The sequence below is a fragment of the Aquarana catesbeiana genome, linkage group LG02 (assembly GCF_042186555.1).
Source record: "Aquarana catesbeiana isolate 2022-GZ linkage group LG02, ASM4218655v1, whole genome shotgun sequence".
NCBI lineage: Eukaryota > Metazoa > Chordata > Amphibia > Anura > Ranidae > Aquarana > Aquarana catesbeiana.
The window spans coordinates 392,835,779-392,849,760 of record NC_133325.1 but is presented as its reverse complement, the minus strand read 5'-3'; the positions used below and the strand labels follow the sequence as shown (position 1 = coordinate 392,849,760).

Here is a 13,982-nt window from a genome sequence, read left to right as displayed (position 1 = left end):
TCCGGTCATTGAAACGCACAAGCCCCGCCCAATGGTGGCGAGGCTCTTGGAACGCATTATTGAGACGTATATCCGGTATTTGGAACGCAGGTGGGTGCATTGGGTGAGGTGCTCGCTGTTTCCGGAGTCGCTGTCTGTGCAGTCCGTTCTCTGCTCCAGGGGCTTGTCTGCTTCCGGCTGCCGGTGTCGTCCCGACTGTGATTCTGTGCTGTCCCAGGAGGTGAGTAGGAGGAGGAGGGGGATGTGAGCCTAGTATGTCTTACTCTCCACTGGAACGGGGAGCTGCAGCCCGGGTGTCATCCCAGATGTGTCCTTCTTAGTACAGCAGGAGGCAGATGTGCTGGCTGGACACTTGTATACTCTGCTCAGTGTGTGCACAGCGATTCCTGGATTAGTCCTATACACTCAGCAGACATGGCTTCCTGATTCTGTCTGGAAATGGGATGTCATTATATGGTTTAATATTCTATCCATCCTTTATATAGATGGTTCACATTGGTATATCTAATGGTGGCCATACACACTTTGATCTGCTGATCGGTGTGCAATTCAAACAGAACCTTGAACAACCTTCTGAATCAGTTTAGACTCTTCTTTTTTTTTTTTTTTTTTAGATCATATTCATTCAAACTGAGTCAATCATCCAGAATGGAAAATATAGATCAGCTGTCACTAAATGGCGGACCGAGGTCCGGATACGGACTGACAGACAGCCATTCTGCCAAGCTTCAGTCACTGGTTTCTAGGACTGCCGGTGTCATCAATGATGTCACATGTATGCCCTGCCCCCTGCAGCCGCTTCTCCCAGCTTCTGACCCTTGCCTGCCTGACTCTAATGGACTCTGCTAAGCTTTAGTCAGAATCTGATGTAAAGGGGGCACTCAGATGGGGGACACCTGATGTAAAGGGGGCACGCAGATGGGGGACACCTGATGTAAAGGGGTTCCATTTTCTTTTACTTGAGATGTGATTGGCTCAGGGTGGATGCGATTTTAAATCAAGTCAATTTAAATCACTAGTAAAAAGGCTTGATTTAAATCATAATTTTTAAAGAGCAACTGTCATCTCTGTCCTGCAGCGGCTCCTCCTCTGACTCATCAACAGCCCCATTCGCTTTAATGGGATGGCTGGTGATGCGGCAGTGACACAACAAGGTGATGGGCGTGGCGGCAGCGGGCAAGTGGATGCCCGCTAACAGGCGCTGCCATGATGGATCTGAAATGACAGGTGCTCTTTAAATGTAAGAACTTATTCTTGCTGATAGAATCTTTAATATTTGCCAACAAAATGAAGGTTTCCTATTTAGAATAATAAGCTTTCAGGTTAGTAAAACAGCGATATCAGAACCGATTCAATCATACAGTTTGTAGTGTACATAGATTTGCCAAACAATGAGATAAAGGAATATTACTGAACTTTTGATTTATCTCCTGGTTGCTGTGAAATTGTGTGACTGCATCAATGCAGTGCATGTTATCTCAGTTTGCAGAGCTTGGATTAATTGAATGAGTTTGCCAAAAATGTAAATATTGCAGAATATACAGCCCCAGAGATTCGGACCTCGGCTGGAAGAAAATTTTAGCAACTGGTCCTCTGTAAACTTTAATTACCCCTGATATAGATCATGTTGCATCAACTGGCAGAACTGAGATGCTTTGTTCATGCATTTGATTGTATGTCAGTCAGATTAAAAGAACGCATGGTAGAAACCGAGCTGCAGTCGATAAGTTGCAGTCATATCTTCCAACTATTGAGCAAAATCTGCATTCCCCATGTGTTGTATATGGATCAAGCTGTCGACTATAGATCAATTGTACCTATCAGGATCTAGGAAGGATCTAATGTCCATTTATTGGAGTGCATATGTCCACCATTCTAGAAACCCATTGTAGTTCATGGGCAGTTTGATCCATAAATAAATGTTTTCATTGAAAAGAAAAGGATTGTGCTGGTAGAAGGTCAAAGAGTCACCATACCTGTTATGGTGAACTCACACAGAACGATTTTACATATGATCATATAGTTTATCATTTACTGTTTGGGAGAAAAAAAAAGGATTGGAGGATCAAAATGATTATTTCATGCTTCATACACTTAAAGTGTTACTAAACTCATAGCAGTAATATCTGTGTATATGCAGTAAAGCATGACTGTTATACTCACTGTGGAACCTAAGGGGTTAATCCTCTGCATTGTTTAAAAGGGCTGTTTGATCCTGTCTTCTCTGATGCTCCCCTTCTTCCACTGTCCCCAAACCACCTCCTGATAGAACAGAGCCTTGGGGTCAAGCTGAACATGCTCTGTTTGGTGTGTATTGCTAGAGGGTTTGCCTGTTTTTCTTGGGAGAGTTTATATGATCAGCACAGGGCCAATCGGCACTTTCCAGACAGAGGGTCAGGGGTCATGCAGCCTCATAGGACAATCCGGAGGGGATGAAAACTCCCCCTACAAGCTTTAACTAGTGCTCTGCTGGACACTGATAGATGTCACAAGACTGCTGTATACGGCTGATAAAAAAAGGTATTTAGTAGTTTGTTTGCATTTCAATGTGGCAGAGCAGATTTAGTGAATGCACGGTCCTGGGTTTAGTAACACTTTAAAGTAGTATTAAAGGTTTGTTTAATCACCTCAGTGCTGGGCACTTTCACCCCCTTCCCGCCCAGGCCAATTTTCAGCTTTCAGCGCTGTCGCACTTTAAATGACAATTGCACGGTCATGCAACACTGTACCCAAATTAATTTTTAATAATTTTCTTCACACAAATGGAGCTTTCTTTTGGTTGTATTTAATAGGGTCGAAACAACTAATCGATTAATCGTCAACTAATCAATTAGAAAAATAGTTGTCAACTATTTTCATAATCGTTTAAATGGCCAGTTGATTAGTTGGCCTGCATACAGAATGCATTATTTGTTTACATATCAGGAAATACAATGCAACACACATACAGCTCAGTACACCGTCCATACATGTCAGTAAGTGCCTGAGAACATGTGACTGTGAAAGTGTGAGGAGCAATGCCTCATGGGACATGTAGTCCTGGGCAGGAAGTGAGTGGTTCTAAGGGCAGAAGTTTTTTTTACCTTGCTATAGGAGCACTCTATATTACACTTTGCAGCTTAGACCCTTTTTACACTGGGTCGCTTTGCTGGCGCTGCAACGCTAAAAATAGCGTCTGCAAAGCACCCTGAAGGTGCCGCTGCTTTGTCTCCAATGTAAAAGCCCTGAGGGCTTTCACATTGGAGCGGTGCGCTAGCAGGACGGGGAAAAAAGTCCTGCTAGCAGCATCTTTGGAGCGGTGAAGGAGCGGTGTGTATACCGCTTCTTCACCGCTCCTGCCCATTGAAATCAATGGGGCACCGCGGCTATACCGCCGGAAAAGCGCCTCTGCAGAGGCACGTTGCGGTGGTTTTTAACCCTTTCTCAGCCGCTAGCGGGGGTAAAACCGCCCCGCTAGTGGCCGAATACCGCCGCTAAAAAATAGTAGCGCTTTACCGCCGACGCACCTCCCGCCCCAGTGTGAAAGGGGCCTTACTGTTGGGGCACTCTAAAGGCAGGAGGAGCCAGAAGTGTTGGGGAGGGACCCCAGAAGAGGAGGATCCAGGCTGCTCTGTCCAAAACCATTACACAGAGCAGGTAAGTATAACATGTATAACATGTTTGTTTATAAAAAAAAAAATACTTTAAAGACTCTGTGCAGGGAAGATCAGCATCTGAACCCAGAGAAGGCGGAGGTTGATAGTCTGGAGATAATAGAAGGCATTACAATTACATTTAACGAAAACTTTGATCAGTATTATGCATTATATTTAAAATTATCATATCCATGAAGAAAAAAAAAGTCTCCGCTTTTATATAAAAGATTTATATCTCTCTTTCACCCTTGATGTAGCTTCATGTTTGACTCCTAGTTAAAATGCCCATATATCTTACTTCTGGGTGTATTTATTATTCTATGGATATAAGTAATATATAATATTACTTTCACTGTTTCATATTATAAATTAACCCCTTATAGTATTATAATTATTATAGTAGCGATTATCTGCTTATTTTGTACTATAAAGGGCGAATTTTAGTTTTTTTAACCCACGTTCCGACAGGTGATACAGAAAAAAAACCACATGCTGCTGCTACTAAACGTATTAGACCTGATTCGCACCTATGCGTTTTTTGGTGCTTTTTGCAGAAACGCACTACAGTTCATTTAACACGGTTTTCTATGGGACACGTTCACATCTATGCTTTTTTTAGCTGCTGCCTTTTTGGAAAGGTTGAAGGACTTTTTTCAATGCAAAACTGTGCTTTTTTTTGGTTCAATATACTTCAATCGAGAAGCTGCAGAAAAGCATGTAATGCTTTTTTGAAGCAATTTGCGTTTTTTAATATAATAATAATTGAATTTAAAAAAAGCATAAAAAATGCAAAAAACGCAAATCGCAGCAAAATCACTTGTGCAAAAATGCAAAAACCACTGTAGAAACGGATCAAATGCAAATTGCATAGGTGTGACCCGAGCCCTATGCTGGCCATACACGTATCGATTTTCGGACGAGAATATTCATACGAAAAATATTTGCACATTCTCTGAATGAAAGAATGTCGTTTTAAATTTTCACTTGCTTTTAACATTCAGTTTTAAAATGAATGTCATTTCTGAATGAAAACCACATACACGGTCTGAAAATTCCTTTGACCAAGAAGTTTTCTATTCTGCTCCTTCAAATTTTCCCACCACTGTGGTCGAAAATGAATGTCAACTTGACACCACTGACGATTAGAAAATCGAATGAACGTTCTTAAAATTACTTTTTTTTTTTTGTTGTTTTTTTTTTTGAAGGAAGACATGGTTTTTGTATGACATATATATATATATATATATATATATATATATATATATATATATATATATATATATATATATATATATATATATATATATATATATATTACAGTTCTGTCTGAAAATCAGCAAAACAGTCTTACATTTTTTTTTCTTTAACCACTTCAATACCAGGCATTTTCGCCCCTTCCTGCCCAGGACAATTTTCAGCTTGCAGCGCTGTCACACTTTGAATGACAATTGCACCGTCATACAACACTGTACACAAACTACATTTTTATCATTTTCTTCCCACAAATAGAGCTTTCTTTTGGTGGCATTTGATCACCTCTGCGGTTTTTAATTTTTGCACTTTAAACAAAAAAAATCGATAATTTAAAAAAAAACTGATGGGCACTCATAGGTGGCACTGGATAGGCAGCACTGATGAGGAGCTTCTGACAGGCATTACTGATGGGGCACTGATTGGCACTTATTTGGGCACTGTTGTGGGCACTGATCGGCACTGTTGTGGGTTAGTTTTTCTTTGTTTTTTAATTCAGTAAAGTAATTTTTTTCCTAAAAAAAATTGAATTTGAATGACCGCTGCTCAAATACAGTATGACATAAAATATTGCAACAACCACCATTTTATTCTATAAGGTGTCTACTAAAAAATATATATATATAATATTTGGGGGTTCTAAGTAATTTTCTAGTAAAAAAAAAATGATTTTAACTTAAAACCAACAAATCTCAGAAAAAGGTTTAGGCCTCATGCACACGCTTTTAAAAACGTGTTCAGCAGAGTTTGCACCGGCGTCTCGTGTGCATGAGGCCTAAGTGTTTAAGTGGTTAAACTTTTTTCACTTTCACAGGAAGTCTTTTCCATTGACAAATTGTTACAGGCTGTGGCTTCAGAAGAGCAGCGAGAATTCTTTGCATAGAAAAAATTGTGAAACACTTTAGTCAAGATCGCGATAACGATTTTTGTGTGCGTGTTATACACCAATACTTCAATTTTAGCTGCCTAGGAGGGGACAGGGAGGGGGGCGGGATGAGTGCTGTCAGATTACATACAGTGAGAATCTCCTGTTTACTTGGCGGTTTCTGTGATAGGAAGTTCCGTCTCCTGGGCCGCCATTGGACCACTGTTCTGTCCGGAGATTCTCACTGTATGTAATCTGTAGGCGATCGTCCTGTCCCCTCTAGGCTGCATATGGGCATCGATCAAGCTGCATTGATGGCAATGGTGAGGCTGCTGCATTGATGGCAATGGTGAGGCCGCTGCATTGATGGCAATGGTGAGGCCGCTGCATTGATGGCAATGGTGAGGCCGCTGCATTGATGGCAATGGTGAGGCCGCTGCATTGATGGCAATGGTGAGGCCGCTGCATTGATGGCAATGGTGAGGCCGCTGCATTGATGGCAATGGTGAGGCCGCTGCATTGATGGCAATGGTGAGGCCGCTGCATTGATGGCAATGGTGAGGCCGCTGCATTGATGGCAATGGTGAGGCCGCTGCATTGATGGCAATGGTGAGGCCGCTGCATTGATGGCAATGGTGAGGCCGCTGCATTGATGGCAATGGTGAGGCCGCTGCATTGATGGCACTGGTGAGGCTGCATTGATGACAATGGTGAGGCTGCAGATGGGCACTGACCTTTCTTTTGCTTCAAAGTTCCTTATTTAAAATTTAAGTTTTTTTCCCTAAACTTCCACCTTAAAATGAATGTGCGTGTTATATGCCTGTGCGTGTTATATGCCGATAAATACGGTAGTTATGCATATAGATATGTAAGAATAAATTGCCTTTTTTTTTTTTTTTAAACTTTACATATTAACTACTGTAAATTATACACCACACTTTTTTTTTAAGGTTATTATCCGATTAATGAAAACAATAATCAGGCAACTAATCGATTATCACTGCTGGGTTTTTTATTTTTTACAAAAAAAAAAGAAAAAAGACAGAAAATTTTGAAAAAAAAAAAAAAGTTTTTCTTAGTTTCTGTCGTCATGGGCATTGATTGGTGCCACTTCTGGGGCAATACTCTAATCAGGGCACTGATGATCAGTGCTCTGATTACATACCCTGTTCTCCCCTGCGAGAAGATACCGCTGATCGGCTCTCCTCGCTGCACACTCAGTCAGTGTGAGGCGATGAGAACCGATTACCGGTACTTCCTGTATTTACATGTGACCGGCTGTGATTGGACACAGCTGATCACGTGGTTAAAGAACCGCGGTAGCGGAAAGCGGCCACAATGGCCGGGCTGCGCATGCCCCCGCGGCAGCGGCCGTTCGGGTGCGCCGTCATATGACGTCCACCCAGAACGAGAGTCGCACCATCCCTCCGTCATTTGATGGCGGGCGGGTGGCAAGTGGTTAAAAAGAACAAAAAAAAAACCCAAACATGTTATACTTACCTGCACTGTGCTGTGGTTTTGCACAGAGCAGCCCAGATCCTCCTCTTCTCGGGTCCTTCGCCTGTGCTCCCGTCTCCTTGCCCCCTTGACCTTGCCCCCCCACTTGCTATGGAGGCACTGGTGCGTGCTCACTCCTAAGCCCTACTCTATGGGTCCATAGGACAAACGGAGCTGTAGCTCAGACCCGCTCTCTCCTCATTGGCTTACTGACTGTAATTGACAGCAGTGGCAGCCAATGGTTCCCCCCCGCTGTGTCTCAGCCATTGAGGAGTGAGAGACCCAGGACAGCCGAGTCTCTCGTGCACATCGCTGGATGGAGAGGGGGCTCAGGTGAGCACATAGAACATTTTTTTACCTTCAGCCTTTAGAACCACTTTAAAAATCATATCAATCTCTCTACTATTTGTCAAGCCCTGGTATAGAGTCAGGGTATTCAATCTGCGGCCCGGTGCCTCAACCTCCGCAACTCTTTGCTTGCCTTTTCCTGGTCCTTGGAGAACTATTCATCCCACTGATGCGAGACACTATTCTGCCCACTGACACCGACACTGGGACCTAATTCCTGTCACCGACATCAACAATGGGAAGCTATTTCTCCCATGGACACCAATAATGGGGGAACTATTCCTCCCCCTAATACCAAAGATGGGGCCCTGTTTACTCCCACTGAGGGCAGAAAAAAATTACATTCCCGCATCTGCGCGTTTCCGAATGCTTTTATACTGATGCGACTTCTATGAAATAACATGGGACCAAGTCGCACTGGGAGTTGCACAAAAGTGCAGGAACTCTTTTTTTTTTTTGTCGCTGCGACTTGTCTCAGCAGTTAAGACAGTACCCATTAAAATTATTATTTTTTTTGACTATTGCAAATTTCTGTGTTACATGTCGCATCAGAGGTCACGCTAGTGTGAACCGAGCTAAAAACTGTATGCCCTCCCCATCCATCGCCCCCTGGTCTCCACTGTACTTATCTCTGGGAATGCTGAGCTGTCAATACTGTCAGAGCTTCTCCATTGGTGTGGCGTTTTGACGGACTCTGCTTACTCAGCGGGCATCGCTTCATTGATCCCCGCTGAGCCGGTGGATGGCAGGTCCGCCTCTACTCACTGTGCAGAGAAGGACCTGTCAGAGCTCCGCTCTCCTCTATGAGGGGTCGGATGAAAACGGACCGCCTGTCGTTTTTCTTCCGATCCGATATACTGGTGGAAAATAGGGTTTCCATCCGTCTGGATTCAGCGGAGCAGATCGAATGTCAGCGGACATGTCACCGCTGACATCCGTCGCTCCATAGACCTGCATGGAGCGTCCATTCAGGTGCGCCTATAAAAAAAAAAACAGACATATCTGTGGCAAGACTTGAAAATTGGTGTAATCCTGGACTCCGAACTAACCTTTCGTCCCCACATCCATCGCTATCCACAACTTGCCTCAACCTCCGCAACATCTCCAAGATACGCCCCTTCCTAACCAATGTCACCACAAAGCTTCTAATCCACTCCCTGGTCATCTTCCGCCTCGACTACTGCAACTCCATCCCCATTGGCTTACCTCTAAATAGGCTATCCCCACTTCAGTCCATCGTGAACACTGCTGCCAGACTCATCCACCTCACAAACCGCTCAGCGTCTGCTATACCCCTCTCTGCCAATCCATCCATTGGCTGCCACTCAACCAACGAATTAAATTCAAGATACTGATAATAACTTACAAAGCCATCCACGACCTGGCCCCCAGCTACATCACTAACCTAGTCTCAAAATACCAACCTAATCATTCTTCGTACCTCCCAAGACCTCCTGCTCTCTAACTCCCTTGTCACCTCTTCCCGTGCTCGCCTTTAGGACTTCTCCAGAGCCTCTCCCATCCTCTGGAATGCTCTACCCCAATCCATCCGACTTTCTCCTACTTTGTGCACTTTCAGATGATCCCTGAAAACTCATCTCTTCGGAGAAGCCTATCTGGCCCCCACCTAACAACTGTACACTGTACACTTATTTTGTCCATCAGCACATCCCCCTCTTGTATCCCTTGACCTTCCCTCTTAGATTGTAAGCTCTAAGGAGCAGGGCCCTCTGATTCCTACTGTATTAAAGTGTATTGTATTTGCACTGTCTACCTTCAAGTTGTAAAGCACTGCGTAAACTATTGGCGCTATATAAATCCTGTATAATAATAATAATAATAATAATAATAAAAAAATGCTGTTCAAACACTCTCCATCCAATCTGACAGAGCTTGAGCTATTTTGCAAAGAAGAATGGGCAAAAATGTCTAGGGATGGCCGAACGGTGACTAGTGACTAGGGATGGCCGAACGGTTCGGCTTAAATGAAAGTTATTGTCATAAAAAGTGTTTGGGGACCCGGGTCCTGCCCCAGGGGACATGTAGTATTGCAAAAAAAAGTTTTAAAAATTGCAGTTTTTTCGGGAGCAGTGATTTTAATAATGTTTAAAGTGAAACAATAAAAAAAAAAAAAAAAAAAACCAGCATGGCCCCCCCACCCCAGTCCATTACCAGGCCTTTTGGGTCTGGTATGAATATTAAGGGGAACCCTGAACCAAAATTTAGAAAAAATTGCGTAGGGGTCCCCCCAAAATCCATACCAGGCCCTTCAGGCCTGGTATGGATATTAAGGGGGACCCTGTGACAATTTTTTTTTTTTTTAAATGGCGTAGGGGTCCCCCTAAAATCCATACCAAACCCTTAAGGTCTGGTATGGATTTTAAGGGGAACCCTGTGCCAAAATAAAAAAAATGGCGTAGGGGTCGCCCCAAAATCCATACCAGACCCTTATCCGAGCACGCAACTGGCAGGCCGCAGGAAAAGAGGGGGGACCCCCCCGAACCATGCCAGGCCACATGCCCTCAACATGGGGGGGGGTGCTTTGAAGTCGCCCCCAAAGGCCTCATCCCCACAACCCTTGCCCGGTGGTTGTGGGGGCTGCAGGCGTGGGGTTTTTCAGAATTTGGAAGCCCCCTTTACTAAGGGGACCTGCAGATCCCAGCCCGCCCCTATGTGAATTGGTAAGGGGTACATTGTACCCCTACCAATTCACAAAAAAAGTGCCAAAAAAAGTAAAAATGACAGGAGACACTTTGGCACAAGTCCTTTTATTAAAAAATAAAAATGTCCCACGATGTAAATCCATCTCATGCCACCCAACGAACCAAAAAAAAACGCGATAAGCCTTCCGATAAGCCCGCCGCCCGCAGACTCCAACAACCACCGGGCAAGGTTTGTGGGAATGAGGCCCTTGTCCCCATCAACATGGGGACAAGGTGCTTTTGGGGTGACTCCAAAGCACCCTCCCCCCATGCTGAGGGCATGTGGCTTGGTACAGTTCAGGAGGGGGGGGCGCTCTCTCGTGTCCCCCCCCCTCTTTTCCTGTGGCCTGCCAGGTTGCGTGCTCGGATAAGGGTCTGGTATGGATTTTGGAGGGGACCCCTACGCCTTTTTTTTTTTTTTTTTTTTTTTTGGGTGCAAGGTTCCCCAGGTCTGGTATGGATTTTAGGGGGATCCCTATGCTATTTAAAAAAAAGTGGCGCAGGGTTCCCCTTAATATCCATACCATACCTGAAGGGCCTGGTATGGATTTTGGGTGGACCCTCACGCAATTTTTTTTTTATCTTGGTTCGGGGTTCCGCTTAATATCCATATCAGACCCAAAGGGCCTGGTAATGGACTAGGGGGGTGGGGGGAAACCCATGCCATTTTTTTTCAATTAGTTTTATCTATATTGAAGGGATCCGGTGTCTTGTCAAATACAGTCCCCTATCATATAGTGTCCTCCCTGTACTGCGCAGGCGCAGTACGGAGGACAAATGAGACGCCGAACGTCTCCGAAGTTTAACAGCTGATCATCAGCTGTACACGGCGCCTGCGCTTTTATTCTCACCCTGTGTCCAGGTTCATTCCCTACTATCCAAGTGTACATAGAGTGAGAATAAATAGTTGCCGAGCGCAGTGAGGCCGTGCCCGAAGCGTGGCGAGCGAAGCGAGCCCGCGAGGGGCCCTCTTACACAGCCATCGCTAAGAAGTGCCGAAGCGCCGTGTACAGCTGATGGTCAGCTGATCAACTTTGGACACTTTCGGCATCTCCTTCTGCTCCGTACTGCACAAGCGCTGCGCCTGCGCAGTACGGAGCGGACACTATCCGATAGGAGGACAGTATATGTCAGAACACCGGCAATTAATTACAGCCGCAATCTGTTTTATTTGTAAAAAAATTTGAAAACCATTTGTCATTTTCCTTCCACTTCACAATTATATGCCACTTTGTGTTGGTCTATCACATACAATTCCAATAAAATACATTCATGTTTATGGTTGTAACATGAAAAAATGTGGAAAATTTCAAGGAGTATGCATACTTTTGCAAGGCACTGTATGCGTGTTTATGTACATTATTGTTCATCTTGACCCCTAATCCTGTACGATCACAACCGCTTTTTTTAGTGCTCCTTCACAATGTCAGCAAGGACTGGTGCTCCTCTTAAAGGCACTCCATGCTCGGATCTCTTTTTAAAGGAATTTGACATGCGGTGAAGAAGCAATATGTTGCCTCCTCAATGCCTATTTTAACCCCTTAAATGCAGCATCACAGCACCTCAACTGCGTGCAGTGCATATGGTTGCAGGTTGGTTGGCCCCATTCACCTGGGGTTACACTTCCTGCCATGGCCACAGCATGTATATGACTCAGCTAAAGGGGGAGCAGAGGAGGGTAGTAATTAAATTTGGATCAACTACATGGTTTTATCTTCTCCTAACATCCCATGCGAATGAGCTCTTGGTTCACATCTGTGTGTCTGTATGCTGTGTATAGGGTAGGTCATTCATTTCAATGGGCTGCTCTACCCACAGATATGCAGGGAAAGTCCCCGCATTTTTGCCACAACGAAAATGCACCGCCTTTGCCAAAGTATGGGGGTACCATTAAGAATTAATGGTATCCCTGCATGTCTGCTAAAGAGCAGCACACGTGTCTGTGTGTCAGGAACACACACGCTTTTGTGCACATTCCCCAACACGCAGTAGTGTGAGGCAAGCCTGGGGTGCCTCAAGACTAAAAATGTTTTTCAAGGGTGCCCTGACGGAATTCAAGCTGTGACAGGAAAGTGTAACTTGTGAAGAAGCCATTTCCCTCACAGCTTGCTAATGGTGGAAGGCTCTTTTTTAATAGTATGTCTTTCCTCTCTGAGGCTGTTTGTTACACTATAGCTCCAATCAGAATGTAGAAGGCATCCCTTTTCTTCTCCCTGGAGTAGAGGTTAGTGTATAGTAATTTTAAGATGTTGTCAGGCCGTGCACCTTCAGTATTGTATGCTGTGTACATAATTCTGACCATTTTATGTCCTGACAGTAATTTATCTTTGTTCTTCTTTTTATTTTCTTCCTGCAGGTCCATAAAAGAAGCGTGCAACCATGACAGACTCAAAGTACTTTACCACAAACAAGAAAGGTGTGGTCCTGCTTTACTTGGTTTTTCCATATGTTTTTCATCAATGAATATGTTTCTTAACTAGAAGTCGTAATTATATTAAAACAAGGAACGAGAAGCTGATTTGTCACTTTATAGTAGGAGTAATAGGCTTGTAGTGCTTTTTAAAGCCCAGGAAAGATTAAAAGAGATTAATGTGAATAGAGGGAAGATGTATAGTACTAGCACCAAAATTCGTGAAGGCCGGAGCTACACGCTGACATCACACCACCACTTCTAGTATCGGAACTGGCAGCCATCTTTAGTGTGTGCACTGTGTATATGCTTTTAATGTTTGGTGGATTTCTTGGCACCTGGATGCTTTTTATTAATCGAATGTAATACCAGAGTCATTTTAATAAAATACTACACTGTATATGGCCCCCTGGTGTTGGCTCCATACGATGAGAGCTTTGTTCCTATACAGCGTTTGACTGAGTGACCTAACTGCCTTCAGTGGTGTGATGTGCTAATACCAGGCGATCCCTAGTATATGGACAGAGCTGGATGACCATTTGAGAAGGGCTGAGAGTTGCTGATAAAACACGCAGGGGCTTATTTAAAAAAACAACATGGTACAAAATCTGGTGCAGCTCAGCATAGAAACCAATTAGTTTCCAGGTTTTATTGTCAAAGCTGAAAGTGTAAGTTCATCTTTACAGAAAATATGTAAGATGAATTTACACTGGACACCCTCTTCAACCCCCCCCCCCCCTCCTCCCCGGGTCCCACTGTACCTGAGCCCCAAGATCACCCGTTGTGAGACATCAGGTCACCGCTGTGGCTTTCTCTCCTCTTCTCCAGCGCTGACAGGACGGGCTAGTTGGGTCCTGATTGTTTGGCGCTGATCAATCAGAATGCCTCCTATACATACCTTTCGTACATTTCAGAGATTAAGCCGTGGGGATTTCAAATCCCATGACTGGTGAAGCGGCGGCCTGATGTGTCATAGCGGGTGATTGTGGGAGTTGGGTACAGCGGGACCTGGGGGGTAAGGAGTGGGTCCAGGGTAAATTCACCCTACAGATTTTCTGTAAAGATGAGCTTACCCTTTAAATGAACAAGCTGAGGTTAGAAGCTAATTGGCTACCATGCAAAACTGCTCCAGATTCTGAGTGCTCCAGTTTTAGTAAATCGGTTTGCTGCATTAGCAGCTTTTGAGCTGGTGAGTACAGTAGTGATCTCATTCACAAGTGGTGTTGTGCAACTCTGATGGTGGAAGTCACAAATGGATATATCTAATTTCAGAG

The 13,982-nt window shown here is 44.2% G+C and overlaps 1 protein-coding gene across 2 annotated transcripts in view; it reads left to right on the top strand.

Moving 5' to 3' along the window:
* The first annotated feature begins 44 nt into the window (after positions 1–44).
* AP2B1 (adaptor related protein complex 2 subunit beta 1) overlaps positions 45–13,982 on the top strand; it is a 187,396-nt gene continuing 173,458 nt past the window's right edge. For both annotated transcript variants that reach the window (XM_073615227.1, XM_073615226.1), the window contains exons 1-2: positions 45–220; positions 12,655–12,714. In XM_073615227.1, coding sequence (XP_073471328.1) covers positions 12,678–12,714 — 37 coding nt within the window. In that variant the 5' untranslated portion in view covers positions 45–220; positions 12,655–12,677. The remainder of the gene's footprint in view (positions 221–12,654; positions 12,715–13,982) is intronic.